This window comes from Indicator indicator, chromosome 3, assembly GCF_027791375.1.
Source record: "Indicator indicator isolate 239-I01 chromosome 3, UM_Iind_1.1, whole genome shotgun sequence".
Classification (NCBI taxonomy): domain Eukaryota; kingdom Metazoa; phylum Chordata; class Aves; order Piciformes; family Indicatoridae; genus Indicator; species Indicator indicator.
In genome coordinates this window covers 46290220-46309525 of record NC_072012.1, presented here as the reverse complement: position 1 = coordinate 46309525, position 19306 = coordinate 46290220, and the positions used below count along the sequence as shown (strand labels likewise).

The window sequence follows — 19306 nt, the reverse complement described above, 5'->3', positions numbered from 1 at the left end:
CAGGGCAGATTTAGGTTGGACATAAGTAGGAAATTCTTTGCAATTAGAGTGGTAAAATACTGGAACAGGTTGCCCAGGGCTGTGGTTGAGGCCCCATCCTTGGTGGCATTCAAGATCGGACTTGATGTGGCCCTGGGCAGCCTGATCTGGTTTGGAGGTGTCCCTGCTGACTGCAGGGGGGTTGGGCAAGATGACCTTTGAGGGTTCTTTCCAACCCAATGCAATCGGTGAAGCTTGGCAGACCTCCTTGATCCACCTCTGATGTTGCTGTGCATCATTGGCTGGCAAACAATGACCCAGCAAGGCATTTCTCCGTGCCTGGACACTTCAGGAAACCCCTGGGATTCAGATTGCAGTCTACGTTTCATGTGCTGTCACTAAACTGAGCAGTCAACTATGACTTGAATAACGTGTGGCTAAGGCAACACCTCTGTGGGGGAGACATAACTTCATTAGGAGTCTGAGGCATAGATTCAGTAAGGTACTTCAGCACACAGAAAGTCTGAAGTATGCAACTTTCTGCCTTGCTCTGTCTTTCTGCTGCCCTTGGCTCTCTGCTGGTGCTGCGAGCTGCTAACCACATGGCCCAACCTGCTCCACGTGGTTCCAGACATCTAAGGGGACTGCATCCAAAGAGAATCCATCTCCCATCCAGAGAATCCTTTGCCAGATGCCTCTGCTTTTGTATATATTTTTATTTATCCCTTTCCCTTATACCTCTGTAACCTTCCCTTACTTAAATACCTTTTATTTTCTGTTAAAAGTAACCTTCTGTCCTTCCATATCAGTGCAAGACTGTTCTTTCGTTGTTTTACCTCTCTCTTCTCCTCCTGCCCAATTTTCTTTCCTTACTGGGAAAAGGGGAGAGGAGAGGCAACCTAAAATCTGTTCCATTAGGCTTTTGGGCTCTGGGAAAAGCTGAAACAGCTACACTCATAAATCCCTTTTTCTATTACAGGGAGATGCAGAGAAAGCATGAAGAGAGTACAGAGAAGCTACTGCAGCGCTGGGCAATATGCCTCAGGAAGGACATGGATCAAAATTCAGGAGTTAGCCACAGTTCCTGCTAAGGAACAAGCTGGCTGTGATGTGTGGAGGATGGAATGGCTCACATCACTTTGGTACCATACTTCCCCACTCTTTTAGGAGCAGCTGGAAAAATCTGCCTCCAAATTTACTTGGCAAGAAAAATGAATCAAAGCAAATGCAAAAAAAAGAAAAAAAATAAAGGGGAGGAGGGGGGGGAAAGCAGCAGCTGATCTCAGTAGACACAAACTCACTCCTATTCCAAAGTGTACATAGAATCATAGAATCATAGAATTGTTAGGGTTGGAAGGGACCTCAAGGATCATCTAGTTCCAAGCCTCCTGCCATGGGCAGGGACACCTCACACTAGAGCAGGTTGCTCAGAGCCACATCCAGCCTGGCCTTAAAAACTTCCAGGGATGAGGCTTCTACCACCTCCCTGGGCTACCTGTTCCAGTGTCTCACCACCCTCATGGGGCAGAAGAGAACACACATTCTATTATCACTTATTTTTGACTACAAACTGGGGGCTAATGGGGCTAATTTTTTACTACAGGCTGGGGCTAATGAAGATACAGAGCACAACAGTGATACATGAAGAGAATCAGACTTTCTGCACACAGCCACATAAATTAAGAGTGGAAAACTCCATCTGGCACAGACCATGATTTTTCTTTAAATGACAGTTTCAAAACTCTTCAGTGCCCTATCTATATCTTGCTGACTTAAATGTTGCCAGGAACTTTGGCAGCTCTCCACATTAGCAGCTCCTCTGCAGGTAGGCTAAATTCAGGCAAGCTCTGAGCAAACACATCTCATCTGCCTTTGCTTTAGGAGCACACTTCTAGAAAAGGCTTTGAGCCATCATGTCTGCCCAATGCTGCCTGCAGGGATCTGTCAGAAGGGCAGATGGAGAGGGTGGGAGCAGCCAGGCGAGGCACAAGAGCACTAAGACCCCATCAACGTGACAGGAAAGTGGGCTCAGAAGCATTCCCTTACTGATCTTCATCTCAGGCATGCCAGCTGGTCTGTTTCTCCAAAGCTGGCAGTGGCTTCATGGATGCTTCTGCATAGCCATGTGAACACAACCAAAGAGAGTATATTTTAGAAGGGATTTGAGTTCCAACCACTACAAAAGAAGTGGATATTATTAAAATCACAGGGAGATGAATCTGCTGGGTCTTCCTATACACAGATACAGAGCTTTAGCATACATCATCTCCTCTAGAAATGTAATGCCTTTTACAGAATCAAGAAATCATAGGATGGCTTGAATTGGATGGGATGTCCAGAGGTCAGCCAATCCATCCCCCTTACTGCAGGGACATCCTCCACTAGATCAGGTTGCAGACCAGAGGAACAGCTAACTACAGAATCACAGAATACATCCTCCAAGATCATCCAGTCCAACCTTCAATCCAGCACTGAAGGGTCAACACTAAACCACGTCCCCAAGCACTACATCTATAGGCTGCTTAAATACCTCCAGGGATGGTGACTCCACCATTGCCCTGGGCAGACCATTCCAGTGTTTGAGAACCTTTTTAGTGAAGAAATATTTCTTAATATCCAGCCTGAACTTCCCTGGCACAGCTTGGAACCATTTCCTCTGGTCCTGTCCCTTGCCACCAAGGAGAAGAGGCTGCTCCCTCCTCACTCCAACCTCTCTTCAGGTAGTTGTAGAGAGCAATGAGGTCTCCCCTTAGCCTCCTCTTCTCCAGACTGCATAACCCCAGCTCCCTCAGATGCTTCTCATAGGCCCTGTGCTCCAGGACCTTCTCCAGTCTCATTGCCCTTCTCTGGACATGCTCCAGCACCACAATGTCTTTCCTGTAGTGAGGGGCCCAGAGCTGAACACAACACTCGAGGTGTGGCCTCACAGTGCTGAGCACAGGGGGATGATCACCTCCCTGTCCCTGCTGGCCACGGTGTTTCTAACCCAAGCCAGGATGCCATTGGCTTTCTTGGCCACCTGGGCACTGCTGACTCATGTTCAGTCAACTACCAACGAGTACCCCCAGGTCCCTCTCCAATTTGCAGCTTTCCAACCACAATGCCAACTACCATCTAATACTCTCTCATTGCCTGTTTTTATTCTTTTTCTGATCTCATTGCAGTCCATTATTCTCCTCAAGATGAGGAGAAACTTCTTTACAGTGAGGGTGACAGAGCCCTGGAACAGGCTGCCCAGGGGGTTGTGGAGTCTCCTTCTCTGGAGACTTTCCAAACCCACCTGGATGCATTCCTGTGCAGACTCCCCTAAGTGATGCTGCTCTGGCAGAGGGGTTGGACCTGATGATCTCTGGAGGTCCCTTCCAACCTCTGATATACCGTGAGACTGTGATACTGTGATTATTTCTGTTATATCCTCTGGTGCTCACACATCACCCAGCTCTTTGCAAATCCGACTGTGAACCACATAACTCTGCAGTACTGGAATTATTTCACTTACTGCCCTCTAAAGTTTGATTTCCCACATAGCTACAAGCTCCTGTTTGCCTGCTGAGAAATGTGTGCCTGTCCTAATACTTCTGCTGAGATGGGGGCCACAATATATTTCTAAAAGAACTACCTGATTAAAACTCTTCAGAATGAAAGAAACTACCAAAACTAAATAAAGTTTTACACAGATTTAGTGAAAGTTAAGCTAAAAAATAAAAAGAGAGAGAGTAATTTGAATCTTTTTTCTGTTCAAGGAGGGGAAAAAAAAGTAAGATAGTCTTTGGCTCCACTTTATATGATGGTCTATCTCCAAGCAGATAAATATCACCTGTCTTTCATGTTTCATCAGATCTATATTTCACACAATCACAGAATGTTAGGGGTTGGAAGGAACCTTGAAAGATCATCTAGTCCAAATCCTGTCCCAGAGCAGGATCACCTAAAGTAGATCACACAGGAACACATCCAGACAAGGTTTGAATGTCTCCAGAGAAGGAGACTCCACAACCTCTCTGGGCAGCCTGTTCCAGGGCTCTGGCACCCTCAGAGGGAAAAAGTTTTTCCTTCTGTTCACATGGAGCCTCCTCTGCTCCAGCTTGTCCCCGTTGCCCCTTGTCCTATCATTGGACATCCTTGGCTCTGTCCACCAACACTGCCCTTCACATATTTATCAACATGAATGAAGTCACCCCTCAGGCTCCTCCAAGCTGAAGAGCTCCAGCTCCCTCAGCCTTTCCTCATCAGGGAGAAGTTCCACTGCCTTCAGCAGCTTTGTGGCTTTCTGCTGGACTCTCTCAAGCTGCTCCCTGAGGTTCTTCTTGAACTGATGGCTCAGAACTGGACACAATATTCCTGATGTGGCCTCACCAGGGCATGTGACTGACTTAGTCACATGAAGTGTAATTATGGAAAAGAATTTGGTGAAAGAGACTGAGATGCCTGAGGATTAGACAGAAATTAGACTAAGGAACATGTAGATCCTGACTTTTACACACAATGACGGTTACTCAAGCTTCAGGCCCTTTTGTGCTCTTATTCAGTTAAGGCTAAGGAAAACTAATTTTTCAGTCTTAAGAAATTGAGAGATTGAAAAGCAATTAAAATAAAAACAAATGGGGGTGGAGGGAAGTTATATGTTGTGTATGGCAACAACACAGTCTCCAAGTCCTTGTTTAAAATGTACACAAGCATGGTGAATGCTGTGTGAGGAAGGAAAGATTCAGCACAGTAGCAACAGCCTTAATTCAAGTAAGAGCTGTTTTATTCATAGCTTTTGGGCTTCCTCTGAGACAGAGCAGTAATTCTTTGATGTAGCAAGACTAACTGTTCTAAAATCCAAAGAGCAGGTTCCTGCCCAGAGGATCTCAGGAAGTGGTAACATTGTTTTTTTCATCTTTGTGGTTTGCACTGACTGTTAATGGTCTGTCCGGTAAAAGTAAGCCAAGAGAACAAAAAGGATCAAGCATGAGAAAGCCAGATTACATTTATCTGATCAGAGAGAAATTATATCCAACCCCTCCATGGAAAGTTAAACAGCACCTTCATAGAATGGCTTAGGTTGGAAGGGACCTTAGACATCATCTTACTCCAATCTCCCCACCATGGGCAGGGATGCCTCACTGGAATCTGCTGCTCAAGGCCTCATCCAGCCTGGCCTTGAACATCCCCTGGGAGCAGGCATCCACAACCTCCCTGGGCAGCCTATTCCAGAGTCCTCACCACCCTCACGCTGAAGAACTTCTTCCTAAGACCCAGTCTAACCCTGCTCTCCCTCAGCTTCAAACCCTTCTCCCTTGTCCTATTGCTAGACGCCCTTAGGAAAAGTCTCCCTCCAGCCTTCCTGCAAGATCCCTTCAGGTGTTGCACAGCAGCTGTAAGGAGCCTTCTCCAGATGTAAGGAGCAGCTGGAGCCTTCTCATCTCCAGGCTGACCAACCCAACTTCCTCAGCCTATCCTCACAGCAGAGGTGTTCCAGCCCTTGGATCATCTTCATGGCCCTCCTCTGGACTCACTCCAACAGCTCTATGTCCTTCTTATGATGGGGACACCAGAACTGGATTTGCAGTATTTGAGGTAGGGGTCTCACAAGAGAAGAGCAAGTTTTGTGGAGGGAAAAAAAAATGGGATGAAAGGAGAATGAGGGAAAAGGGGAGTTAGTGTATCTAGCAGCTGCAAAAGTGTTTTCCCAAAGCACCTTGTTGAGAAAATACTTTGCATTGTTACACGTATTTCCCTGCAGCAAGAAAATGCACAATCACATGAAATTGGTATTTATTCCAGAAAAAAAAAGGAAACATAAAGGCAAAACAATTCATGCCAGTTTAATACAATGAGACTTGTGATGCAGTGATGGAAGCTGTTCTTCTGCATGACCACTCCCAGTGGAAAGAAAAGGACCGAAGCAAGAAAGGGGGGGGACAATGGATTGGGATGCTGCAAGGAGCCACACTGGGGCCCAGAGCTCTGTGTTTCCCATTTCACTGCAGCTGGTTATCCACTGTGTAAGTATGCACAAAGAAAAGGAATCAGGCAAAGGAGTAACACAACACAGGTATTACACACTAGTTATCACAGGCATTACTCTTGGATACTTGCCTTTCCTCCTGCTTCACCCTTGTTCCTGAGAAACAGGCTTTCATCAACAAATTCCTTCTCATTCCTTCCATAATGGTTTTACTAAATGTGCATTTATTAGTTTTAATATTGTAAATACTATACAGTTAAAAGGCAATTTATCATGCCATAGTTTTCCTTTGGGCAGCAGCATGCTTTTGGCTGTGTAATTACTCTGCATAATAGGGTTATACAGTTCTTTGTTAATGCAGTTCCCTCAGTCCCTTAAGTGACACAGGGGTGGAAATGCATCTGCTGTGTTATCTGACACATCAGTATCAGCTTAGATAGGAAATTATTTACATTGTGGACCAATAAACTCAAAAATTTAGTCTCATTACTCAGTAAATATCATGCAACACTTTAGAAAATCCACTAACACTTCCACTAGCAGTGTAACAATTTCTTCTTGAAGACGTGCCAGATATGAAATTTCTAAGGGAAGATTCTTCTGTCAGCTACACAAAGCAAACCACCCCTTGTTGTAACTAAAACTAATTTTAAACTAAATTATATGTTTTGAACTCAAGCCTCAAATTAAAAGACATTACCAAGTCAGACAGGAGATTAACATGGTATATCACAGTCCTCAGGCAAGACTGAGGGAGCTCAGAGCAAAACCCTCACTGTCTGAGCCTGAAAATGCTGCAGACTTCCAGTAAGAGCATGCACATACAAAAATATTTGCCAGATGGTACTCAGAAGTTTTGAAGTGATTTTCAAAATCAGTAAAATCAATTAATAGAATTAATTTAATTATATAGAATTTATTTTTTAAAAAATACAACATTCTAAAAAAACATTTCTCTATATAATACATTTTAAAACCCACATTTTAACATCCACGTATGTGATATGCAAACATGAACAGACTTTGAGAGACTAGGGACAAACTTGCCAGGAAATGGTAACTTAACTCTTGCAAGAAAGATTTGTGAACCATAACTTTCCTTTGTTTTAAGAATCCATTTGAGATATTGAATTCTACAGCTGACATAGCACTCTCTAGGCTATTTTAATGCCAAGATTTTAAACGTAAGCAATTAAAACTGACACAAACACAGGTCTCTGAGTATAATACATGGGCTGGTGACACAGATGTCACCTTAATTAAATAATAATATTATTTAATAGCACTTAAGGATGCCTAGCACTTTGCAGAATAAAAACTCATTATAGTATTAAACATGTACATAACAGTCCTCCAGACTGGATGATGCCAAAAAGCTTTCACTGCTCACCATTTATTCATAAGCAAAACACTTTCCAAAGTCTTCTCCTCCAGGTGACACATCATCACTTGCCACTTAACTGCTGGTAGCACTGGGATGCAGTGGTTTGACTCTTGCTAGTCTGGAGAGTGAAACACTTTCTTAATTCGTTTCCTCCAGGTGGCACCTTGTCACTTGCCACTTAACTGCTGGTAGCACTGGGATGAAGTGGTTTGACTCTTGCTAGTCTGGACAGGCCAAGTCTAAGGCACTGAGTAGGTGACTTAACTGAAACATATTTCGTAGGGTTATTGCTGCTTCCTGAGGCAGCTGAAAATAATTTTAAAACAAAAAGAAGGTGTAAGAAGATTAAAGAAGAAAAAAAGGAAATCATACAACTGTTTTCTTTTTATAGTTTTTATAGCAGAACAAAAAAAAAGGTATTTTAAAGATCATGCAAAAAGGTCTGAAGAAGACACCACAGAAGCACATGGAAACCAGCATACTCACTGGGAATCAGCTTGTTTGGGAGCCAATGCAGCAGGGATGGTGCACAGTTTTAACTAACACACTGGAGCAACACTGGGTAAGAACATAAAAACTTTTCCCAGTGTACTCAAATTCACATGCCTAAACACAATTCCAAGTGGAAAAAGGCAGCTTGGAAGAAAGGAGATGAACAGAAAGTGTACAGAAGATTAAATATGAAGGAAAATCAGGGACAGGAATCAGCAAGAGCATGCACAAACACTTTATAATAAAATTTCTAAGCTTTACTAGAGTTAAAGCACTCCAATATTTTTCTAATCTTATTTGTTTAGAATAGATAATAATGCAGCAAATACAAGAGATAAATGAAGCTCTTAGGAAGACAGAAATGGCCACTAGACTGTTAAGATTTGATGCACATTGGAAAATATTATATTAACCTCCCCACATAAAGGATTAAAGAGGAAAGGAGGGAAAAGAGGAAAGAGGAAAGGAGGGAAAAGAGGAAAGAGGAAAGGAGGGAAAAGAGGGAAGAGGAAAGGAGGGAAAAGAGGGAAGAGGAAAGGAGGGAAAAGAGGGAAGAGGAAAAGTAGCACAGAGAACTTTTATTTCCTTTTTCTTTTTAGATCTACTGCCCAAAGAATACCTTTCACCATAAAAGGTTAGTCATTTTTCTGAAATACTGCTTATTTGTTTGCTTTTAGGAGAGACTGCTAAAAACTTATGCCAACTAATCTATCTGTTTATAGTTACAATCTTACAGGTACCTGGAGGTATCCATTTAGGCTTCTTGTCTGTTACTGGACTTGATGTATGCAGAGGCCTCCCAATTGGTTGTGAAGAACTGGACATCTTTTGTGTCGGCTCAGATTTGTGTTCCCTTACCGGTGAAGGAGAAGCTAGAGGTGATACTTAGTTGGAAAATAAAGTGGCTTTAGAAAGATATTCATCACACTGCATAAGATGACAGGTCATGGTACAGGATGAGCTCCCTGCACTGAGTTAAACAATGGGTATCACAGAATCACTGAAACATTCAGGTTGGAAAAGGTCCTCAGGAACACCAAGTCCAACCCACAACCCTACTCTACAAGGTTCACCCCGAAGCCATAACCACAAGCACCACATCCAAACCACCTTGAAACGCATCCAAGCTTGCAGACTCCACCACCTCCCTGGGCAGCACATTCCAATGCCTGAACACTCTTGCCCTGAAAAGATGTTTCCTACTGTCCAGTCTAAACCTACCCAGTCATAACTTGAGGCCATTCCCTCTTGTTCTATCACTAATTGCCTGTGAGAAGAGACCAGCACTAACTTCTCTACAATGTCCTTTCAGGTAGTTGTAGAGAGCCAGGAGGTCTCCCCTCAGCCTCCTCATGTCCAAACTAAACAGTCCCAGCTCCTTCAGTCATTCTCCATTATTCTCCAGGCCCTTCCCTAGCTTCGTTGCCTCTGCACTGGCTCTAGCACCGCCACATCTCTCTTGCACTGAGGTGCCCAAAACTGGACGAAATACTCGAGGTGTGGCCTCACCAGGGATGAGTACAAGAGGACAATCACCTCCCTGCTCCTGCTGGCCACAGCATTTCTGATGCAGGCCAGGATGCCCTTGGCCTGTTCGTCCAGCCAGTGTTTTATCCAGCAGAGTGTGTGCTCATCCAATCTAGTATGTTCCTAGATTGGCACGTCTTTAATGGCATCTACCTAAGCAGTCTGGAATTTCAACCATGATTTGAAAATAATCAGCTTAACAATTTCTTTCTGAAGATGTGCCAGATATGGAATTTCTAAAGGAAGATTCTTCTGTCAGCTACACCAAGCAAACCATTCCTGTTGTTAACTAATTTTAAACTAATTGATATGTTTTGAACTCAAGCCTCAAATTAAAACACATTGCCAAATCTGACAGAAGATTAATATCATGGTAAGAATCTTCTTAAGCTATTTAAAGGAAACTGTGTTAGTGGCACAGTGAACAGTTAACTCTGAAGGCATGCATATTTCATGTTTTCCACCAAGTGCTTAGTAGAACTGGCATTGTTTAGCTATCCTTGAATTAGAAATTAATAAACACAACTGCAAGAAGAGGCTCTGAGACTATAATTTAAAGAAATAAATCCTGAAATCACTGGTTGTTATTTAACCTTTTCTTAAAAGCTAGAGTTATATATTAAAAAAAATTAACTCTATTCATTTTGTCTACTTCTATTGTAAAGAGCTTTAGCTTACTATAAATATTTTTTCAGGATTTTTTCCATCTCTCCTCCCTTTACTCTGCATATAGTCACTGTCATCATAGCCTTGCACAGTCTGTCAGCCAAATGTGTCTATTTCTTCAGCAAAAATAAAGGGGTCTTATATTATAAATTCAAATTCATAGTACAAACTTACCTGTACTATTCATCTTGGCTTTGGGAGTTTTCTTCTCTCTTTCTGTTGGCATCTTTTCCCTGGTTTTCTTTTTATTTCCTTTAGCTTTTTTCTTTTCCATAGCAAAGTCTTCATCCTTATCTTCGCTATAATCTGAATCTTCTTCTGATTCCTCACCTACAGCATGAGGTAATTGTTGCCAGTTTGGGGGATGTGTATGAATAAGCTCCAATGCTTAGATTTACTGTCAAAGTACAACTGAGGTACCACTAGTATTAGAAAAAAATGCTTCAGCAAGAGGGGGAGGTAAGATGAAAGCATTATGCATTTCACTGGAAAGATAAACTAGATGTAAGGCATCACATTCAAAGTGCATCTAAAGAGAGGGCTTTTACAGAGAAGAACTTACTGGGCACAACCTCTGGGTCAGAGTCAGCAGCATGATCTCTGTCATCACTGTCAATGGTCGGCAGCTTCTTGTGTGCTGGAACTTTAGACACTGCTGGGTTTTGCTTACAGTCACCCCCAGGTATGTCATCATCCATAACTTGATTCAGACCTAGAAAAAGGAGGTAGGCTAATAAATTAAAATTCACAGTAAATCTATTATCCATCTCAAAAAGAAGTATTTGAGTCTTCAGAATTTCCTGCTGAAGTAGACTACACAGAAGTATATCACAGCTACTTGTTCTCACATGATTCTCATCTTACTCTTTTAACTGATCAAACTGTACCTTCTGGTTGTGGAAGCTATCCACATTTATCTGCAATCAAGCTATGAAAAGGACAGAAGACCAGAAATAAAACTGGACAAATGAAAAAGTTTCCAATGGCACAGCAAATGTTTTGGACACATTTATTTTATGCTTAAGTATTATGGATTCATCAAGGAGTTGAGTGTAAATGTAGTGTCTTGAAGAAGTAAATATAGTCAGCATAAAACTATCATGTCTGTTGCTTTTCCAACTAAATTTTGGTCCTCCATAACAATCTGTAACAAGGAAACACTGAGGGAGCTGGGTCTCTTTAGCTTGGAGAGGAGTAAGGGGTGACCTCATTTATGTTTCTAAATATATAAAGTGTGCCAAGAGGATGGAGTCAGGCTCTTCTCGGTAATGCCCAATGACAGGACAAGGGGCAATGGGTGGAAATTAAGGCATAGGAAGATGACCATGAGCCAGCAATGTGCCCTTGTACCCAAGAAGGCCAATGGTATCCTGGGGTGTATTAGAAGGGGTGTGGCTAGCAGGTTGAGAAAGGTTCTCCTGCCCCTCTACTCTTCCCTGGTGAGCCCACATCTCGAATATTGTGCCCAGTTCTGGACCCCTCAGTTCAAGAAGGACCTCAGGGAACTGCTTGAAAGAGTCCAGTGCAGAGCCACAAAGATGCTGAAGAGAGTGAAACATCTCTATGCTGAGGAAAGGCTTAGAGAAGAGGAGACTAAGGGGTGACCTCATTCATGTTTATAAAGATATGAAGGACAGTGTCAGGAGGATGGAGCCAGGCTCTGCTCAGTGATGTCCAATGACAGGACAAGGGGCAATGAGTGGAAGTTGAGGCATAGGAAGTTCCACGGAAACACGAGGAAAATTTTTTTCATTGTGAGGGTGATGGAAGACTGGAACAGGCTGCCCAGGGGGATTGTGGAGTCTCCTTCTCTGGAGATATTTAAGACCCACCTGGATGTGTTCCTGTGTGATCTTCTCTAGGTGCCCTGCTCTAACCGGGGGGGGTTGGACTGGGTGATCTTTCGAGGTCCCTTCCAACACCCTAACATTCTGTTATTCTGTGATCTGATTCAGCAACCCAGAATTTCTACCATTTTGAGATAAAATTTTAATGAAAAAAATAATGGATCCTTCATCCTTCAGTCTTTAAGACTTTTTTCCCCATGTAAGTGAAAACCAGAAACCAATGGGAACAAGAGGTGCAGTGCTGAAAACGTATCTTCAAATGCTATTTGTGAAAAGACAAAGTATGAGAACAACTCACCTAAAAGTTCACTGTCTACACTGCAGTTGGATAAAAGGGGTCTCCTAGGTTCATTTTCTGATTCAACCTTCGTAACTGTTTCAGGATCCAGAAAACAAACGAAGAATAACATAAAGTATTAGTATATAAACCCCCTTATTAAAAGTTGAGATATTAAGAAATTAAAATAGCTACTATCTTTATCTGTCTCTAATCAAACTGTAAGTTTGCAAGATGTTATAGAAAAGCTGTTTTTTCTCACAGAAAAAACCATGTACATAAAAACCCAGCAGAAGACAGAATTTCTAGACACTAACTAGAAATTCTCATTTCCTTATCCAGACATCCTGAAATAAAACATGATTTTCAACCTATTTCATTTTAAAATAAATTATCTTTGAAGTAACTACATATAAATGTAAAGCATTGTATTGAACTGTAAAATAACCTTGTTCTTCTGAATTTTGCATCTCAGGGATATTTACAGATTTTTCTTTGATGGATAAAGCTAAGGCCACTTCTAAATCTCTTTGATAAAGTTTGTCATCCAAGGATATCCTGGAAAAAAACCAAACAAACATGAGTGTTATAGATCTACTTTTGCCTCAGTGAACTTCTTTAAATTCAAATACTTGTAAAGAGATTCTTATTTCAACACATTTTATAGCCTATTATATGAATCACAGAATGGTCTTGGAGGCCCCCCAAAAGGTCAGCTAGTCCAACCTCCTCTGCAGTAAGCAGGGGAATCCTCAACTAGATCAAGTTGCCCAGAGCCTGTGATTAATATTACTTTCCAAAAAGACTTAAAATATACACTAATATTTAAAGCACACTGAACTTAGAAGTATTATCACTGCAAAACATTCTGTGTACTCATAACTAGCAGTATCAGAGAAAGATGATTAAGTTTGTTTGAAATACCACCAAAACAATCAGATTTCTTTCTTTCATTGACATTGACTTTATATTTTATATCAAGCCTTAAACAGACTCTTTTTCAAGGAGTCAAACTTGTATTTATGCTTCTGCTTCATGAGTTAAGATGCTCAGAATTGTTAGTTATTTTGCACTGCAGAAATACCAATACAAGATTGGATAAGCAAATCTATTCTGCACCTACACAGGCTGCTTGTTGGGAGTTTTTAAGAGCTGTAACAAAACAGACATAGCTTACTACTGAACTTGGGCAAGTTTTCCTGCCTATGCATCGTCACATTATCCCTGATTTGCAACTATAACAATAAAGCTGAAAAAATTTATCACATTAATATATTAGGGTTTTATTCTTCCCTGCTTAAAATTCTAGGGGAAAAAAAATAAAACAACAAAACAAACAAAACCACCAACCCAAACCAAGTATTATTACTGAAATCCATCTTCACACAGAGTTGACCACATTTCAACATTTCTTACCTTTTACTAGGTGTCTGCTTTTGTGACTGAGTTGACTCTTTGTGTGGCTTTTTTTGCTTCTCTTTTCTCTCCTTCTTTGGATCCTTCAGCTGTGTTCTGGATTTTTTGCTTGAAGGTGCAGCTATACATGCAAAGTCTTCATCTGTTTAGAGGAAACAGCATCAATCTTTAATGAGTTCTCCTATATTCTTCCACACAATCAAAAGAAGTTGTTCCATTTAATTTCATCACACACTGAAAACATACCAAAGTTAACCTTTCTGAAATTAGTTCTATTTTTAGAGGACATAACTATAAACTAGACTATTCTTACATGTATTTTAAATGAAAATTTAACAAGACCTCTTTGCATATACTTTTATTATCTCAGATTGTATCACCAATATGGCAATAAAGCTTCAAACTCCAATGTATTACCAAATTTTCGTAACTAGAAGAAGGAACAATGGGTTCAAGCTTGAACATAGAGGAGAAACTTCTTTACTGTAGGGTGACAGGCACTGGAACAGGCTGCCCAGAGAGGTTGTGCAGTCTCCTTCTCTACAGACACTCAAAACCTGCCTGGATGCATTCCTGTGACTTATTCTTGGTGATCCTGCTCTGGCAGGGGGTTGGACTCAATGATCTCTAGAGGTCCCTTCCAACCCCTAACATTCTATGATCCTGTGATTCAGTCACTTATAATTTAGAAAAATAGTGCACCAGCTTTTAAACTCCTCAAACTAAGAACCTCCATTAAACCACATGACTGATAAAAGACCTTTGATATCAATTCAAACAGGTCCTGGGATCCTGTAAACAGAATGGAAAAAACCCAACCACAAAAACCCATGAAAGCAATTAAATCCAGTAAGAAAAATGCTTAAAATCTGCTAGGGCTTAAAGTATAGGAGGATTGTTGTAAAAACAAACAACCTGCAATCTATTTTTTTTAATCAATAGAATTCAAAATTTGACTATTTCCCTAACCAAAACCTGTCATGATACAAAGTGGTAGGAGAAAGTTCTGTCTAAATAAGGATGATTCACACCCCCTTTGTATGCTCAACTACCTTCATTGTAAAGAACTTCTTCATAACATCTAATCAAAATCTACTAAATTTCAAACCATTGCAGGCCCCTTTCAAGTACTGGAAGGTGGTGATTAGGTCTCCCTGGAGCCTTCTCTTCTCCATGCTGAACAACCTCAGCTCCCTCAGCCTGTCCTTGTAGCAGAGGTGTTCCAGCTCCCTGATCATTTTTGTGGTACTCTGGACCCACTCCATCAGGTCCATCCATGCCCTTCCTGTGTTGAGGGATCCAGAGCTGGATGCAGTATTCCAGGTGCAGTATTACTAGAGCAGATCCCCTCCCTCCATCTGCTAGCCATGCTTCTTCTGATGCAGCCCAGGATGCCACTGGCCCTCTGTGATGCAAACTCACATTGCCTGCTCATGTCCAGCTTCTTGTCCACCAGCACCCCCAAGTGCTTTTCTTCATGGCTGCTTTCTACCACCTCCTCCTCCAGCCTGTATTACATTTTGAGCAGTTATGTTTGCCATTTCTGTTATGTACAAGAGCATCACTTACCATCATCTTCCAAGTCTCCAAACTGAGAATAATCAACAATTTTCTTGTTCCTGTGGCAAAAAACACACACTATCAGTACTCTCAGACTGACATCTTGACTGCCTAACAGATGATTTTGGGGGAAATCCAGTTTTACAAGAAAAAAACACATATTCAAATGTGTGTATAAGCAGCGCTACTGAATTCATAGATTCATAGAATGGTTTAGGTTGGAAGGGACATTGAAGATCATCTAGTTCCAAATCCTCTGCCACAGGCAGGGACACCTTCCACTAGACCTGGTCACTCGAGGCCTCATCCAACCTGGCCTTGAACACCTCCAGTGAGGGGGTGTTATAACACAACCTCCCTGGGCAACCTGTTCCAGTGTTTCTCCACCCATATTGTAAAGAATTTCTTCCTAACATCCAGTCTAAATCTGCCCTCCCTGAGCTTCAATCTATTCCCTCTTGTTGTAGCACTACAAGTCCTTGTAAAAAGTCTCTTCCTGGCTTTCCTGTAAGCCCCCTTCAGGTACTGGAAGGCTGCTCTAAGGTCTCCCTAGAGCTGCCTTTTCTCCAGGCTGAAAAACCTCAGTTTGCCCCCACAGGGGAGGTTCTCCAGCCCTCTGATCATCTTTGTGGCCCTCCCCTGGAAGCAGCTCCACGTCCCTCTTATGGGGGCACCAGAACCAGATGCAGTAGCCCAGGTGGGGTCTCACAAGACCAGAGGGGCAAAATCACCTCCCTCATCCTGCTGGTCACCCTTTTGACACAGCCCAGCACACAGCTGCCTTCTGGGCTGCAAGTGGACATTGCTGGCTCATGTTGAGATTATCATCAACTGATATCCTCAAGTCCTTCTCCTCCAGACAGCTCTCAAGCCACTCCTCACCCAACTTGTATCTGTGCTTGGGATTGCCCTGACCCAGGTGCTGGACCTTGCACTTGGCCTTGTTGAGAGCCCACCTCACAAGCTCAGAGGAGATCTCATTGCTCTCTACAACTACCTGAAGGGTGGTTGTCGCCAGGTGGGGGTTGGTCTCTTCTCTTCCAGACCACCAGCAATAGAAAAAGAGGATACAGCCTCAAGCTGTGCAGGGGGAAGTTTAGGCTTGATCTTAGAAGTTCTTCCCAGAAAGAGAGATTGCCCATGGGAATGTGCTGCCCAGGGAGGTGGTGGGGTTGACATCCCTGGAGGTGTATAAGAAAAGCCTGGCTGAGGCACTTAGTGCCATGGTCTGGTTGATTAGACAAGGTTGGGTGATCGGTTGGACTTGATGAGCTTGGGGGTCTCTTCCAACCTGGCTGATTCTGTGATGCCTGCCCAAGACCCTCTGGATCCATCATGACAAGCACATGACACAGCTTGGTGTCATCCACAGACTTGCTGAGGGTGCCTCAATCCCACCGCCCATGTCACTGACAAAGATGTTAAACAGCACTGCTCCCAGTACCAACCCCTGAGGGACATCACTTGCCAATGGTCTCCATTTGGACATTTGCCGTTGATCACAGCTCTTTGAGTGCAGCCATCCAATACAACATGGCTCTTAGGAACCGCTTCTAGACTTTTAACACCTCTATTTCTTAAAGTCACTGCTTTTTCTTGTTCTCCTGGTGGGATTGCTGTACTCTCCTTATGTACATACCGCTTCCGAGCTGCTACCTTTCAACCCTTTTAGGTACTTGAAACGTGTTTCCCACAACCTTCCTAGGCGAGTTTCCCAAGTGACGCTGCCGCCGCTACACAGAAAGGGCTCAGGGGGTACTTTCGAGCCCACCCCAGGGATCGGCCCGAGGGACACCGCCCGCCGCGGCTGCTCTCAGCTGCCTGTCCCGATGCCCGCGCTTTTTTCCCAGCTGGAAGCGAAACAGCGGCAGGCCTGTCCTCAACCCCTGCGCTACACCATGCCACGGAGGAGCTCGGTCCGGAGCCGCAGGCCTCTGGGGCCGGAGGAGCTGCCCGAGCAGCTGCCGCGCAGCGCTGAGGGGCGGCAGGGACCCACCCGCTCCCAACGCAAGCAACGGCCGCCGCCGGCGGCGCGCGCGCCCGGCGCTTTCCAGGAACCGTCACGCGGCGCCGCTGGGCGCGAGCCCCTGGCGCCCGCGCACCTGGGATCCGCACGGCCCGGCCGGCGGCACCGCCACTCCGAACCCCTTGCGCCCCATCCCCGCTCCTCTCCGACACGCGTCAGCACGCGCGCACTCACCTCCTCACCGGCCGCGACATCCCGCTGCCGGCGGCGACGACGCCGCTGCTGCTGCTGCTGCTGCTGCTACTCGCCCCCCTCCTTCCCTCCCGGCGCTGGCCCGGCCTCAGCACATTCACCACGAAGAGGATCTGTGTCGAATCTGTGGTCCCGGACGTGAAGGTTCCAAGAGGGGGGCAGGAACTGATGGCGGCGCCGCCGCCTTTGTTCAGCGGACGAACTGCACCTCCTGTGTCGTAGATCGTCGTTCCCCCTCACTTGTCTGTCCGGAAGCCAGGTGAGCGAAGAGGGAGGAGGACAGCGCTTGTGTGCTTCGCGGCTGGGAAAGCGGCTGCAGTGCCTGTGGGAGCTGCACAATCCGATGTGAGGGGCTGTTTACCCTGGGGTTTTGGAGCCTTCCCGGGAAGGGGGTGAAGGTGGGTGGCATCTTGCAGGCCTTTTCCTCCCGCAGGCAGCTTTGTTTCCGCTTTTTCACGTAGCTGGAGCTAGTGCTGCCTGTGGTGGCGTGGGTCACCTGTCTGGTACCTCAGCTGGAGCCGAGGGCACAAGCGCCTCTTAAGGGAAGAGGTTTTGCCCCTCTCTGCTGGGGCTGCACTGGGGTCAGACGCAGCGGCTGTCACCTGCCTCTGACCTTTTCCTCCCCACTAAATCTTGTTTTGTCGGGGAGCAGCAGAAAGACGTTCGTCGGCGTTGTATTTCTGAGCAGTGTCCTTTAAATCCCTCTTCCCTATCACAGAAGGAGAGGAGACCTGGAGACAGAGCTTGCCTTGAGATTTTTTGTTGTTAGGATGAGGCAGGGTAAAGCACTGAGGAGATTTCATATGGAGTGTTGTGTCCAGCTTTGCAGGTAATGCTCAAAAGAGAGGAATGGAAATTATTCCTCAGTGGAGGGAATTATTGACATTGTACTATGGACAGTGCTTTTCTTATGGCTTATTTTTGTAGTTATTATTTAATAATAATGACAATCTATCCTAAAGTACGTTCCAAAGTGACAAAATGAGTGTTTTCTGAAGAGGATTACAAACCCCTGCTCCTCCCTCCAAGTCTACCACCTGCAGAAAGGAAGAAAATAAAGTCTGACGCATTATGAAGGGTTTCAGATTGCAGTTACAGTGTCTCAGTTAAAGTTTGCTATTTAGGAAGATTTTTTTTTTTTTTTGCCCAAATTCTGCCTACTGTAATTTATAAAAGTAATTACCCAAATTAATGTATTGTGTCACAGTGTGAGAGCCGAAATCCCCCCTCCCACACTGACAATAACCAGGCTAGCTCAGTCTGGAAGCAAATGGAGCTGTATTTTACAGGCAAAACTACAATCTGTGATGAAATGCAATGAATATGTACAAATATACACAATTCACAACATTTACAAATATGTACAATCAACAGAAAAGCACAACAAAGCTCTTTGGGCCCCCCTCGAGGGGCTGTGCTTCTTCCCCAAGGGGTGGACTCCCCCCAGACCCCCCTGGCAGAAGGCAGAGAGTCAAGAAGCAGAGAGGCTGTTAGACATAGCTTGTCAAGGTCAGTATGCAGGGGGTGAGTGTTATCTTCTGAAGGCAGAAGGAGATGAAGAGAGAAGCAGAGCAAGCTGAGACTGCCCAACCTTGTTTTGAGTAGTGATTCTTAAACATTTCTCTCTCTCCAATGGAAGTGTTTATCCTAATCATTATTTTGCTTTCTTACACCCAGTAGTGGTCTGTTTACATTCTTTCACTTTCTTTGCTCGAACTTCGTGAAAGGAAAAATTAAAGACAGTCTTAAAACCATCACATATTGATACACTCAATATTTTAGAAACTAATATTTCTGCTTCAGTTCCTACCTGTATATTTGTAAGTCAGAATTAGAGTACCCATAAAAAGCCTGGGCTTTTTAAGTTTCCTTGCCACAACTGTTAATTATGAACAAACCCGTCCTTATTTAGGAGTTTTGCTTACAATTTTACAAGAATGTAAATCATGTTGTTTTCATTTCTAATGCAGGAAATCAACTCAAGAAG

General features: G+C 43.8%; 1 protein-coding gene across 1 annotated transcript; it reads right to left on the bottom strand.

Moving 5' to 3' along the window:
• Positions 1–7487: 7487 nt before the first annotated feature.
• RAD51AP1 (RAD51 associated protein 1) lies at positions 7488–17321 on the bottom strand. Its single transcript, XM_054399863.1, has 8 exons — positions 17302–17321; positions 15111–15160; positions 13542–13683; positions 12574–12683; positions 10564–10713; positions 10172–10331; positions 8549–8661; positions 7488–7622 (listed from the first exon to the last, which is right to left on the bottom strand). The coding sequence occupies exons 1-8, from the start codon at positions 17319–17321 to the stop codon at positions 7495–7497; spliced, it is 873 nt and encodes a 290-aa protein (XP_054255838.1). The 3' UTR covers positions 7488–7494.
• Between the last annotated feature and the right edge of the window lie 1985 nt (positions 17322–19306).

Coding starts and splice junctions, on each gene's coding strand:
- RAD51AP1 (XM_054399863.1), bottom strand. CDS start 17,321: ATGTCGCGGCCGGTGAGGAG. Junction 15,161..17,301: donor ATGTCGCGGCCGGTGAGGAG/GTGAGTGCGCGC, acceptor TTTTTGCCACAG/GAACAAGAAAATTGTTGATT. Junction 10,332..10,563: donor TGACCCAGAGGTTGTGCCCA/GTAAGTTCTTCT, acceptor CTCATGCTGTAG/GTGAGGAATCAGAAGAAGAT.